This window comes from Mustela erminea, chromosome 13 (genome assembly GCF_009829155.1).
Source record: "Mustela erminea isolate mMusErm1 chromosome 13, mMusErm1.Pri, whole genome shotgun sequence".
In the NCBI taxonomy this organism is placed as follows: domain Eukaryota; kingdom Metazoa; phylum Chordata; class Mammalia; order Carnivora; family Mustelidae; genus Mustela; species Mustela erminea.
The window spans coordinates 84439555-84454236 of NC_045626.1; the positions used below are offsets into that span (position 1 = coordinate 84439555).

At 48.9% G+C, this 14682-nt stretch overlaps 1 protein-coding gene across 3 annotated transcripts in view; it reads left to right on the forward strand.

Annotated features, from left to right (window-relative positions):
* Window positions 1-14682, forward strand: part of HVCN1 (hydrogen voltage gated channel 1) — a 33262-nt gene that overhangs the window by 14649 nt on the left and 3931 nt on the right. For 2 of the 3 annotated variants that reach the window (XM_032310786.1, XM_032310785.1), the window contains 2 exons: window positions 7971-8249; window positions 12671-12775. In XM_032310786.1, coding sequence (XP_032166677.1) covers window positions 7971-8249; window positions 12671-12775 — 384 coding nt within the window. Of the gene's footprint in view, window positions 1-7600; window positions 7650-7970; window positions 8250-12670; window positions 12776-14682 lie in introns of all 3 variants that reach the window. The other variant, XM_032310784.1, reaches the window with a different exon arrangement.

A 14682-nucleotide genomic window follows, 5' to 3' on the forward strand; every position in this document is an offset into this window, starting at 1 on the left:
AAAAGTTCTGATTAGAAACTGTAAAAAATACAGAGAGAGGTTATAAAATTGAGAAGCGTTCTGATTTAGATTTTATGGGTCAAGGAGGGCCTCTCTGAAGAAGGGCCATGTCAGCTGAGCCTTCAAGCTTGAGTAAAAGTGAGCCACGCTCAGAGTTGGAAGCGGAGTAGTCCAGGCTGAGGGTAGAGCCTGGGGAGAACACAGATCTTGGAGGGACAGAGGACAAGCAGCGTGTCTGGAGTGTGGTGAGCAGGTCATGGAAGGAGATAAGGACAGATCCCACAGGGCCGTGCACATCATAGGAAGAATCTTGGATTTTTATCCAAAAATCAGGGGGCAGTGATATGAGCAGATGCTGAGATCAGGGGTGAGGGTTTACTAGGCCTGCTTGGGCTACTGGTTGGAGAACACCCTGGAAGAACTGGGTCCAGGGAGGAAATCCACAAGGAAGCTTTTGCAGTCTTCTCTTTTTTTAAAATATTGTATTTATTTATTTGACAAAGAGAGCACACGCACAAGGAGGGGGAGATGGAGAAGTAGGCTCCCCGCTGACCGGGGAGCCTGATGCAGGGCTCAATCCCAGGACCTTGGGATCCGGACCTGTGCCAAAGGCAGATGCTTAACTGACTGAGCCACCCAGGGACCCCGAGGCCATTGCAGTCTACAGGGTGATAGGATGAAGGCTTGGGCTGGGGTGGTAGAAGAGGAAGAAATGAATAGCATATGTGGGGAGAGGAAAGCCAGACATGCTCCAGGATCATGGATGCAGAAGGAACCAAAAGGTTCACACTTAGGAGGTTATGCAGTGGTCATAAGTTCTCCTTGGACCTCTTAGTATCTGAGGAAGCCTCAAATCAGGAGCTCCTAATGCACTTGAATTCTACAGAAGACGGGGCAGAGGAGGCCATCTAGAATCCAAATTGTGGGATTCCTAGGTGGAGCATTTGGGACACTACCTTCTCCAAACTCATCACCTCCAACCTCGCCCTGCAGTCTTCGGAGTGTGGACTTCCCCAGGGCACTTAACAAGAAAATGTTGGGGTTCGGGGAGGCTTCTGAGAGAGGTGGTATCCTTTGTCCAAATTGGGAGCTTGGAAATGTCCAAGCATCATAGAGTAGATGAAAGGACAGTGGACTGAGGGCAAAAGAGTTGGAGTTCTGTACTCCCAAGTGCACTGAGACCTTGAGCAAGCCCGGGGTGCCCATCTCAGAAGTGCTCCCATCTCTGAAAGTGGGGAGATCAGGTCATCCCTTTGGACTCTAACCTTTCCTGAGCTCATGAAACCTATTATGAAAAAAAGTATGCGTCAAAGGCGTTCTGTTGGAGAGAGATAATTTTATTTTACTTTGGAAGGTGTAAAAATATAAAAGAATACAAATACTGGGCACCTGGGTGGTTCAGTCAGTTGAACATCTGCCGTTGGCTCAGGTCATGATCCATGCCTGGGTCGAGCCCCGAGTCTGGCTCATGGCTCAGCGGGAGTCTGCTTCTCCCTCTCCTCTCCCTCCCTCTGAACCTTCCCTTCTCGTGCTCTCTCTTTCTCAAATAAATAAATACCATCTTTTAGAAAAAAAAAAAATACAGATATTATGAAGTACTTATATAACCACCACCCTAAATTGACAACTATTAACATTTTGTCCTATTTCCCTCAAATCTTTGTGTGATTTAAAAAGATGTTTGTCAATAGCATTCAAGTACTTCTTTTTTTTTTTTAAGATTTTATTAATTTATTTGGCACAGAGAGACACAGTGAGAGGGGGCTCAAGCAGGGGGAATGAGAGAGGGAGAAACAGACTCCCTACTGAGCAGGGAGCCCAGCATGGGGCTCAGTCCCAAGACCCTGGGATCATGACCTGAGCTGAAGGCAGATGCCCAATGACTGAGCCCCCTGGGTGCCCTAGCATTTAAGTACTTTTTGACTCCTTCGGTTCTGAGCCCTTGCCCCTCCCTAGGGGCAAACACCATCTTGTATTTGGCGTCTCCTTTCAGTCCATTCGTTTTTATGTTTGTCCTCCCTGGTGTTCATTGAGCTTCTTGGATCTACATATTTATATTTTTCCATCAGATTTCAAAATGTGTTCAGCCCATTATTTCTCCAAAATTTTTCTGCCCCAGTCTCTCTCATCTTTTGATACTCTGGGTATATGTATATTAGACCGCTTGATATTATCCCTAAGGCTCTGGGTTTTGTTCCCCTACCTTTTTTTCTCACCATGTTTCCACTTGATATTTTCTATTGTTCTGTCATTAAGTTCACTGATCTTTTCTTCTACAGTATCTAATCAGCTTTGAGCCCTTTCGGATTTTTTTTTACAGTTTCCTTTTCTCTTTTTAGATTCTCTATATGTTCCTTCATTAAGCTCATATTTTCTTTGAAATCCTTGAACATATTTATAATAGCTATTTACAAGTCTTTGTTGGCCGATTCTATTATCCATCCATTTTGGTAAGCTAGTGTTTCTTCTCGTTATAGGCTATGGTTTTCTGCCTTACTTGTCTAGTAATTTTTTTTTTTAAAGATTTTATTTTTTTGACAGAGACACAGCAAGAGAGGGAACACAAAGCAAGGGGAGTGGACGAGGGAGAACAGGCTTCCTGTGGAGCAGGGAGCCTGATGTGGGGCTTGATTTCAGACCCTGGGATCGTGGCCTGAGTCAAAGGCAGACGCTCAACAACTGAGCCACCCAGATGCCCCGTCTAGTGGTTTTTTATTGTATGCTATACATTTATAAATGCTACATTGTTGAGTATATTTTGTTGTCCTCCCTAGTAGAATTTGAATTTTGTTCCAACAGGAAGTCAGTTTACCTGGGGATCTGCTTGATCTTTTCCAGGCTTCTTTTTAAGTATATTTGGGACAGGTCTAAGGTAATTCTTACTATAGGCATGACCTATACTAATAAGGCATATGAATAAGGCATGACCTTTCTGGAATTTCGACTAAATTCCCAGGGTGTTCAACAAGATATCTCTACTCTGGATGTTTGGAACTCACACATCTCCCAACCCAGCCTTGTGTCATCTCTCTGGCAGTTTCTCAGCTGTTTAGAATTCAGCCAAAGTTGGATTTTTTTCTATTTCCTTCTCTGTAGAGCTTCCTAGTCTCAGGTACTTTGCCATACACATTCTTTTTTTTAAAGATTTTATTTATTTTTTACTTATTTGACAGAGAGAGATCACAAGTAGGCAGAGAGGCAGGCAGAGAGGCAGGCAGAGAGAGAAAGAAGCAGGCTCCCTGCTGAGCAGAGAGCCCGATGCGGGACTCGATCCCAGGACCCTGAGATCATACCTGAGCCGAAGGCAGTGGCCCAACCCACTGAGCCACCCAGGTGCCCCTGCCATGCACATTCTTGAGGGAGGAAGGCTCAATAGTCTTGCTGCCATAGTCCAGAAAGTACCTCTAAGCAGAAAGCCAGGGTGAGTGTGTGGCTTCACCTTGTCTGTTTCTCTTTTCTCAAAGACCACTTTAAATTTCATTCATTGTATCCAGTTCTATAGTTTTTTTATGGCAAGAGCCTTAATCTGCTACCAGTTACTCTGTCATGACCAGAAGCAGAAATCCCCTTCTTTTGTATGTTTACACTTCCTTTTTATACATTCCCAAAACAGCATATAGTAATACTTTGAATGTATTTTTAAATTTTTACCTAAGTGGTGTTATGTTCATATTCTTCTATATCTTCCTTTTCAATTCAACATACATGTTTTTTGGGGGGATGATGGGCAGAGGCAGAGGGAGAGGAAGAGAGAGAGAATATTAAGCAGGCCCCACACCTAGCACAGACCCCGAGATGGGGCTCAGCCTCACAACCCTAAGATCACGACCTGAGCCAAAATCAAGTCAGATGCTTAACTAACTGAGCCACCCAGGTGCCCCTAAACTCAAAATATTTTTAATTTTCTAATTTAGAAATACTAGAAAAGTATTTTTCTAATATATAGTCTAATAGTCTAATAATATTATATAATATATATTTTTAAAAATACTTTTCAAATATATTTTCTTATATAATATCACTAATAAGTGCAATAAAGAAAAAGATTTATTTATTTGAGAGAGAACGAGAGAGAGAGAACATGTGTGCCCATGTGCAGGAGGGGGCAGAGAGATAGAATCTTTTTTTTTTTTTTTTTAAGATTTTATCTATTTGACAGAGAGAGATCACAAGTAGGCAGAGAGGCAGGCAGAGAGAGAGAGAGGAGGAAGCAGGCTCCCTGCTGAGCAGAGAGCCCAATGCGGGACTCGATCCTGGGACCCCGAGATCATGACCTGAGCCGAAGGCAGTGGCTTAACCCACTGAGCCACCCAGGCGCCCCAGAGAGAGATAGAATCTTTTTTTTTTTTTTTTTTTAAGATTTTATTTATTTTTCAGAGACAGAGGGAGAGAGCGCGAGCGAGCACAGGCAGACAGAGAGGCAGGTAGAGGCAGAGGGAGAAGCAGGCTCCCTGCCGAGCAAGGAGCCCGATGCGGGACTCGATCCCAGGACCCTGGGATCATGACCTGAGCCGAAGGCAGCTGCTTAACCAACTGAGCCACCCAGGCGTCCCGAGAGATAGAATCTTTAAGTAGACTCCCTGCTAAGTGAAAAGCCAGACACGAGGCTCGATCTCATGACCATGAGATCATGACCTGACCTGAAACCAAGAGTCGGACACTCACTCACTGAGCAAGCCAGGTGCCCCTCAACATATTTGTAAAGACGTATGCACATTTATGTATTCATTTAGTCACTTAAATATTTGGGTGTTTTTGAGTGTGTATTAAGTGCCAGACACTGGATAGGCCATTAGCCCGAGATGGAAAAAGTTCTCTCATGGACCTTAGAGTCTTGGGGGCGGGGGGTGTAGGCAGATAATAAACAGATAAATAAGTTCATATGTAATGTCACCAATAAATGCGATAAAGAAAAATGAGGGGTGCCTGGCTGGCTTAGTCAGAGCGTGAGACTCTTGATCTCAGGGTTGTGAGTTCGAGCCCCATGTTGGATGTAGAGATTACTTAAAAATAAAATCTTTAAAAAAAGAAAAAAAAAGAAAGTGAAGCAGAGTAAGTGGATACGGTGTGGCTAGGGGAGTGCGACCAGACCAGGTTTCAGCAGAGGTGATATTTGAGCAGAAGCCTGACCCAAGTGAAGCTGTGAACCGTGCAGTTGTCTGGGGAGGGGAAACATTTCCGGGAGGAAGGCCTGAGTATGCTGGGGAAGGAAAAAAAAAACACACATGTGAAAGTTTTAAGGAAGGGCATGACATGATCTCATTTCTATTTGAGAAAGTTCTTTCAACTTCTGGATGGAGAATGGACATTGGGAGGAGGTGGGAGTCTGCTGTAGTCATTCAGGCAAGAGACAGCAGGAAATAATGGGGAGAAGTGGTCGTACTTGGAAAGGAGTTAACAGGCAGGGCCAGCGAAATTTACTGCTAGATCAGAATTTTTTTTTAATTTATTTATTTGACAGAGAGAGAGAATCACAAGTAGGCAGAGAGAGAGAAGGGGAAGCAGGCTCCCCACCAAGCAGAGAGACTGATGTGGGACTCAATCCCAGGACCCTGAGATCATGACCTGAGCCGAAGGCAGCGGCTTAACCCACTGAGCCACCCAGGCGCCCCCAGAATTTTTTTTTTAAAGATTTTGTTTATTTATTTGATGGACAGAGATCACAAGTAGGCAAAGAAGCAGGCAGAGAGAGAGGAGGAAGCAGGCTCCCCGCTGAGCAGAGAGCCTGATGCGGGGCTCGATCCCAGGACCCTGGGATCACAACCTGAGCCGAAGGCAGAGGCTTTAACCTACTGAGCCACCCAGACACCCCTGCTAGGTCAGTACTGAATGAAGAGAAAGACATTTAAAAAATGATGCCAAAGCTATTGGCCTAAGGAACTAGACAAATGAAATGCCCTAAACTGAGATGGGGGTGTTTTGGGTGTCAAATGAATAATTCTGCTTTGAACATGCATGCTAGGAATAAGATAACTTCTAGATACTGAAGGGTGGATGTCCTTAGTTGAGACTGGGATTGGAGCTCGTGTTTCTGTAGAATCCACGTACAGACGGCTTTTAAAGCTGTGCTTCTGAATGGGAAGCTACCGGAACTGAGTATGGAAAAGAGACACCTGAGCCCTCAGTATGTTGATACTTAAATGTAAGGTCCTCCTCTTAGGGAATCCAGCAAAAGAGACTGGTAAGAAGTAACCGTCGGGGTGGGAGGAAAACCAGGAGACTAAGGGATCCTAGAAGCCAGCAAAGGCAGGAGCCACCTGCCGTGTTCAGTGCTGCTAAGTGGGTAGCTGCGGATGGCGTCAGTGACGTTGAGTAATGCAGTTCATCCGTTTTAGCGGCTCTGCAGCCGGCCCTCCTTCCTCCGTCTCCCACCATTTAGGTGCACATTTGCGGTGATCATTCTTGAACAAAGCACTGATTCGAGCACATGTGGGGGTGTTTCTCTCTGGAGCCTTTCTAGGGATGGAATCACTCGATTATGAAGAGAGAGATGCACAGCTTTGACTTGACAAAGCAGTGCCAGATTGTTTCCCAAAATGGTGGTGCCAGTGTCAGTTCCTATGTTCAGTGTTCAAGAGCCCCCAGTGTGTCACATCTTTGCCAGTATTTGCTATTGCAGACTTTAGAATTCTTACCATGCACATTTTCCTGAGTCCTAGTGAGGTTGTGTCTCTGCCATTTGGGTTTCCTTGTAGGTGACTTATCAATACAGTTGCCTAGTTTTTAAAGGAGTTGTCTTTTTTTTTTTTTTTTAATTTGTATGATTTCTTTATATATTCTGGACACGGAACTAAACAATGCCTATTAAGTACATTGCAAATATGTGTGTGTCCCACCCAGTCTATGGTGTGTCTTTCTAGGGTTGTGTATGGTATTTGTGTGTGTGTGTGTGAGAGAAAGCGAGAAAAAAAAGAGAGAAATATAAAAGCTTTTAGTTTTGATGAATGAAGTCTGTCCATTTGTTGTGTGTCTTATTTAAGCAACCTTTCCCTATTTGAAGGTCATGATGGTATTTGCTTATATTTTGTTCTAAGACTTCTAATTTTTTTTTAAATTTATAAAAAAAATTTATACCTGTTACAGTTAATGCATCTGAAATTTATTCTGTGTAGGGTGTGAGGTAGGGCTCTTTCATGTTTTTTGTTTTTTTGTTTCCTATCATGAAGGTCAGGTGTCCTGGCCTCTCCTGCCTTTTCCCACTGATCTGTACGCCATCTCCATCACACCCAGTGCCCTACTGGGGCATGGGTCTGATTGGGCTATTTTCTCCTGTTCCACTGATCATAGTCCCCATTCTTGGACCCTTACCCCAAAGTTTTCATTATTGAACTTTATAGGAAATTTGATATCCGGTAGGGTCCGTTGGGCAAAGGGAAGATTATTTGCTTTCTGCTTTGAAGGCACTTGTCTTTAAACCTCTGTCCATCACGCACTTCGAACAGCACTGGTCACGCTTAGGAAAATGTATTTGCCGCTCACATTTCAAGAACTGATCTGCGGCATGAAGGGGGCGGCCCTCTCTTTTCTGTGAAACTCTGGGTACTTTTACTTTTGGCTTTCCACACCCCTGCCCCGCCAACTCTCACCTCCGGTTTTTCAGGTTGTGATGTCTCTGAACCATGGGGCCGCTCTTCCGGTATTTACACGTGGTGGGTATTTTGTGACCGGGCTGTGGTACCGATTTCATTGGTTATTGCCAACCAGACCATAGTGACAGGCCTGATGGGGTCTGGGGTTTCCTGTTGCCTCACCGGCACCGGGACTCTGGATTCCAAAAATAAAAGCACGAGAAACCACCGTGACCTCACGGTCCCCGCTCGCCTGGTGCTCCGAGGGCCACAGGGTTCTCCTCCTCCCCGTGGCCTGGCCCAGCCTGGGCCCTGCTCCCCGCCAGAGCAGCGTGAGGTCCGAGCGGGACGGGCTCAGAGGCCTCCCCGCCTCAGCGCTGCCTCTGTTTCCCCTTCCCGCAGGCCAGCTCCCGCAGGGCCAGGGCGGCCCCGGCCCGGAGGATGAGCAAGTTCTTGAAGCACTTCACCGTTGTCGGGGACGACTACCACGCCTGGAACATCAACTACAAGAAGTGGGAGAATGAGGAGGACGAGGAGGACGAGGAGCAGACGCCACAGGCAACCGCCTCCGGGGAGCAGGGCAGAGCCCCCGACCCGGCGGCGGCCCCCGACCCCGCACCCCGGCCCCCCCTCGACTTCAGGGCCACATTGAGGAAGCTCTTCAGCTCGCACAGGTTTCAGGTAGGCGGGCAGAGGCCCAGGATGCCTGGGGTGGGGCAGAGACGCCAGCCAAGAGTCACGAGGCCGGGGTGGGGGCCCGTCTCTGCCAACGCCCTGTTCATGTGACGTCGGTCTCCTGAGCCCTAACCCTGGGTCAGGCGCCCCATCCAGTGCTGGGCAGACCCCGTGCCATCAGGGGTAGAGTCATGGTTCAGAGTCAGTGCGAGCTTTGTCCCCTGACAAGTGAAGGAACAAAATGTAGGCAGTCCATACTTGGACATGAGGAGGAAGGAGGCAGTGACATCTGCCGTGAAGGGCTGAGCGTTGACAAGGGGACACTCAGAGAAGCCAGACACGCAGGACCACCTGTTGTCTGAGTTCGTTGATGCAAAATGTCCACCACAGGCAAACCCACAGAGACAGACCGCAGACTGGGGGTTCCAAGTCAGAGGGAGGGCAGAATGGCAAGGGCCTGCTTAATGGATACAGGTTTCTGCGTGGGGTCATCGAGACGTTCCAGAACGGTAGTGGTGATGCTTGCACACCTCATGAGAGTGCTTGGTGCCCTTGAACCATATGCCAACTTCAGAATGGTTCACATTTTGTCACGGTAGCTTTAGGTTATGCAGGTTTTACTACCTACACAAAAAGTCAATGAAAAGGTAGACATCGGAGGCAGAGAAAACTTTCTTGCGTTCATTCGGCCAATACCGAGTGTCTGCCCTGAGTTGAACAAAGCCAAGAGGGTCCTGCGCCTCCCAGACTTATCACCCTGGGGGCTTCGGTCTCCTATTTTGTGGAGTGATCTGCCTGGTGTAGCCCACCGCTGACCTCCAGGTGCGCTGAGGGGAGAACACGAGAGGGACACACGGACTTCAAAGAACAGCAAAGGGTTCAGTGTCTGTCAGCATCTTCTGACTTTGAAGGACAAACACAGGCCGAGGCTGGTGGGTCCTGTCTCAGCCCCCAGCCCTGAAGTGGGCAGGCAGGTGTCTGGAAGCCTGTTCTGAGGGCCCCAGGAGAAGACAGGAGGCCTAGGACACTAGGGAAGCACGTGGCCCCTTGTCAGCCCAGGTCCCGTAATGAAGCCATTCTGGGGACCCTGTGGCAGCTGTCCTAAACCGAAATAAACTAGTCCCTCCCCACAGCTGACTTCCCCTCTGGAAACAGAAACAGCCCTTGCCTCTCCCATGGCCGCCTTTGTTCCAGGGTAAAATAGAAAAAAAATTTTTTTTCTTTATTTTGGTCTTTTTCTCGCTTTCGCATAGCTTAGAAAAATGAAACAGGCCAAACTCCCCAGCACGCCTCACAGCTCGGTGCGTTCCTCTGTGGCTGTGACAGGAGAGGAAACATGATATTAAGTTGTTGGGGTTGAAATCCCAAACCCTCAATTTCAGAAGCAGAAGGAGCCAGTTTCCTTCCAGCTGCAAGGGGAAGCCTGGGTCTCCCTGCTCTGGGAGGTCCTTCGGCTCCTGACGGGGCCACAGGGCTGCCCGCTGAGCCAGGACCTCTAAGGACAGTCCTACTGGAGAAGCAGCAGCCTGACCATTGAAACATAAGCAGAGATGCTTAGTCATTCACTGGACAGTTCCTTCTTGAACACTTTTGCAGGGGGGAGGCGGTGGAGCACAGAGCAGCAAGCATGGGGTACGCCCCTGTCCTTACTCTCAGAGGACCGATGGTCTGTGGAGAGGCAGGCACTCCAGGAACCATCACCCGGACTGATGCTGGTTGCAAGTGAAGAGAAGCCCTCTGTAGGGAGACAGAAGGGGGCTCTGAGAGATCCTGAGAGGAACACGTGACCTAGGACTGGGTGTCAGGACACGTGGTGGAGGAGGCGACATTTCATCTGACACCTGAAGGTTGGCCAGGGGTAGCCCTGTGAATGGTGAAGAGAGGAACTTTCCAGGCAGAGAGACTGTGTTTGCAAAGGGCCCAAGATAGGAAAGGATCTGCTGCACTCCTAGAATCGAGAAGGGTCCATATGGCTTACGAGTAGCCAGTAGAGGGAGAACGTGGTAAGACAGGAGGTGCTAGAAGGTCTTCTGTGGGCACTGGGTGGCCATGGAGAGTCTAAGTGTGTGGGCGGAGGGAGTGACATGACTGGATTTGTGGAGGGGCTCCGGGAGACCAGCATGGAGTGGGACCCCAGTTCAGGGCTTTGATCTCAGCCAGTAGAATCAGCACACGAGAGGATTCTGGAATCCCTTTCTGGGATACATTCTCTCTACCTGTTCCCATGGTTCGAAGCAGCCTAGGTGGCCTGGTGTACAGTTAATTGCCGTCACTTCTCACACAGGATGGTTCAAGCACAGGAGGGAATACGGGGCGTGTTGGGCCTCTGTGGAATCCGTGGGTGGACAGCGTAGCTGAGCCAGGGGCGGGCAGTCGTGAAGGTCAAGGAGCTTCACTTCATTATCTGCTCACTACTGCGGGGCCCTGTACTAAGCACCCGTCACACGTTACCTTAGGTCATGCTCCGGCTGTCATTCGAGGGAGGAAAATGTGGTCAGCCCCATTTTCTCCAAGAGGACATTGAAACTTAATATTCCCACGGGAGGCTCATTGGCCTTGAGAGGTGGGCCAGGGTCGGGGGAGGCTAACACAGGAGCGGGCCCAGGGCCAGCGGGCGCCTCACCACTGCCTGCTCCTGCTGGGCCCAGCCCCTTTCGCCCCTTCTGGATGCGGAACTAACCAGCTTCCCTGAATTCTCGGCGTTTCTCTTTGTGACATGATTCCCCTCCGAAACAGCACTGCCTTGTGAAGTGGCCCATTCAGGGTCTGGGGATTAGTTGACAGAGGCCAGGACCGGGACCCAGGCATTGTAGTTTTGTGACCTTGGGTCAGTCTGTCTGGCTCCTCTTAACTGAGGAGCTCACATAAAGTTGGTCGTTGTAGTCAGTAATTCGGTGGCATTTATGTGGCACTTCCACATGCCGTGCAGCCAGCACCACTGTCTCTTTTCCATCATGTTTCCATCATCCCAAAAGGAGATCTGGTACCCATCATACAGTAGACCCCAGACACCGCTGATCTGCTGCAGGTACGGACTCGCCTGCTTTGGGTCTGGCTGCTGCTCTCGGCCTCATGGCTTTGCTGCACACTCCCACCGTGGTATGTGGCAGGGGCTCCTTTTTTTTTTTTTTTTTTTTAAGATTTTATTTATTTATTTGACAGAGATAACAAGTAGACAGAGAGGCAGGCAGGATGCGGGGGTAGGCAGGCTCCCCGCTGAGCAGAGAGCCCAATGCGGGGCTCGATCCCAGGACCCTGGGATCATGACCTGAGCCGAAGGCAGCGGCTTAACCCACTGAGCCACCCAGGCACCCCAGGGCTCCTTCCTTTTTATGGCTAAAAATTCACTCCGTTTTTGATGTCTCTGTGCCTTGGTTTTAGACCAGATGAGCTCTCATGTCCTGTTAGCTCTAAAATAAAACCAAGGATGAAGGAAGAAAGAAAAGGGAAAAACCACCCGCCGGAGGCTTGAATCTTTATTGAGCTACTGAATTTGGATATGTGTGAAAACGTCATCACTTTGCCGTGCAGTTTTCACAGTAAACCTCGTGCTCGAACGCTTTAATTGCTGAAGCGATTAGCTAGGGGCTGAAGTGGTCAGGAGGTTTACTAGTCCATTTTTCCCAAGGCCTGTTCGGTTCACCTGAAGCTGCCGGCACTGGCGAGAAAATGGCAGATGATCCCATTGAATCCACCTGAGCGTGTCGGATGGGGGAGGCAGGGTCCCGAGGGAGGCGGGGGCGGTCCAGAATTCCCAAGGGAAGAGAGGGGTCACACACTGTCTGTTGGGGTTCCTCCCGTTGCTGTTTCCACCACCCTGCCATTAGGGCCCCCAGCAGTGTCTTCACCACCTCCGTCGCGCTGGGTTCCCCACCGTCGGTGAGCGCGCACACTCCCGGCACCCTGTCCCCCCGGCACCCTGTCCCACCATCTGCCCATCTCCCCCCACCACGAGCCTGTTACGTGGACGGTGGACGTCGCTTAATCCCACTGCCTCAAGGACTGCAGTCCCTGGAGGTACTTCCATGACTCAGATCTCTGAGGCAGATCTTTTTAATTATCTATTGAGCATCTGTTCTGGGTGTACCCTGGCAAGAAAACCTCCAGAAATAGGAAAATTAAAACTTAAAAAAAATTTTTTTTGCCATCTAGGAATTAGCAGTTTGGCTTGAGAGATGCTGAGAAACAATGAATGAATACGGAGGGCAGGTGGTGACTGTCACTCAGTGAGCCAGGCAGAGCAGATCTGGGAGGACAGGCAGTGCCCCGGGGGGCCCGGGGCCGGGAAGGTGCGCAGCTGTGGGCAGCGGCTTCCCATCCCTGGCATCTTCACCCAGTGGTTTTCCCTAGATGTGTCCGGCCCTTAAAGATGGAAGGAGGGTCCTTTTTAGGTCTCACAGTTTCTCGCTCCTTCCCTTGGTCTACAGGTTATCATCATCTGCCTGGTCATTCTGGATGCCCTCCTGGTCCTTGCTGAGCTCATTCTGGACCTGAAGATCATCGAGCTTGACAAGAATGACTACGCTGCCAAGGTAGGGGGCCAGCGGCCCGTTATACCATTCACTTATGGGCGCCTGGGTGGCTCAGTGGGTTAAGCCTCTGCCTTTGGCTCAGGTCATGATCACAGGATCCTGGGATCAAGCCCCGCATCGGGCTCTCTGCTCAGCAGGGAGCCTGCCTCCCTTCCTCTCTCTCTGCCTGCCTCTCTGCCTATTTGTGATCTCTCTCTGTCAAATAAATAAATAAAATCTTAAAAAAAAAAAAATACCATTCACTTGTGTCTTTCCGGAGGTGGGCAGAGCGGGGCTGAGAGCACCCTTCTGGGAGTACCAAGCCCTTAACAGAGTTGACTGGGTGCTTCTAACCAAAGAGCAGAGAAAATGTCTTCTTTCTTATAGACAAGCATTTACTATAAGCAGGAAACCTCATTTCACTCGATGGCTCGAATCTCGAGTGGTGCTAGACCGCTGAGCTGAGGCGTCGTCACTGCTTCTAAAGGGAGGGTCTGACCAGGAAAGGGATACTGTCCCATCTTTAGTGGCAGATGAGCTATTTCTCGGCCTGTCAACATTCTGACGTGGTCCCCATGCTGGAGACCTGCCCGCTGTTTATTCCCCAGTTCGCAGCTGCTGCCTGAGCCCATCCCAGACATTTGTGCAGGCTTCCCAAGGCAGCTGCTGGCTCTTCCTCTGTGGCCAGCCCGAGGCCTTCCACAGATGGGTGAATAGTTTTCCTCTCCCTCTACTTTTAACATGATCAGGGACATACCTGCTGTACTGTCTTTAAAGTTTTTTTTTTTTTTTTTCTGAGAGAGAGAGAGAGCACAAGCAGAGGGGAGGGGCGAGGGAGAAGCAGGCTCCCTGCTGAGCAGGGATTCCCCCCCCAACCCCAACTCCCCCACTGCCCAGGATCATGAGCCAAAGGCAGACGCTTAACCAACTGAGCCACTCAGGTGGCTGTCTTGTGCCTTTTCCCTCAACTTTTTATTATGAAAAATGACAAATACACTTTTTGCTACATTTGCTTTATCTCTCTATATATATCCATAAACACGCTCATGTATTTTCAACCATTTAAAGGTAAGTTAGACATCAGGACACAAATACTTCAATATGCCTAAGAATAAGGTCTTTCTCCTACAGAACCATAATCGCCCCTAAAAAATTATTAATAATTCCGTAATGAGCAGCTTATATTCAAATTTCCTCATTTGTCCCCAAAACGTTATAATAGTTCTTGGGTTTTTTTTTTTCAAACTAGAATCCAGACTTCTGATACGATACTTGGTTATATCTCCTCAGGCTCTTTTAATTTAGAAGAGTTCTCCCACCTTTTTTTTCTTTTACGGTTTTATTTGTCAGAGAGAGAGAGCACAAACAGGAGCAGCAGCCCGCAGAGGGAGAGGTGGGCTCCCTGCTGAGCAAGGAGCCTGATGTGGGACTCGATCCCCAGGAGCCTGGGATCATGGGCCTGAGCCGGGGGCAGATGCTTAACCGACCGACCAGGCATCACTCTCCCGCCTCCTTTCCCGCCCTGAGTCCAGCCAGTCATCTCGTAGTGTGTCCCACGTTCTGGATTTGTCTGTTTCCCCAGAGGTCCTTCAACTTGTTCCCTTAATCCCCATGCACCAGAGGTTAGGTCCAGAGGCTCCGTGAGCCAGAGCGTTCAGCTAGTGGGCTGTTTCCTTTACAGCATGGCATGTCACTACAGGGCTACTCGCTGGCATCACCAAAGGCAGAAAGTATGAGCTCCTCCACTGTCCAGGGCCACTCTCCCTTTGCAGTTAGAATTTGCCGTGCAAAGATCCTCTTCCCCAGTTCGCATCCACCGGACGGTCACTGCCCAAGTCAGTGAGTACACTGGGGGATGCGAACTGAGATTTCTGGCATTCGTTCTACATCTGGTAGGTGGGTGGCTTTGTTGGTTTTATACATATATA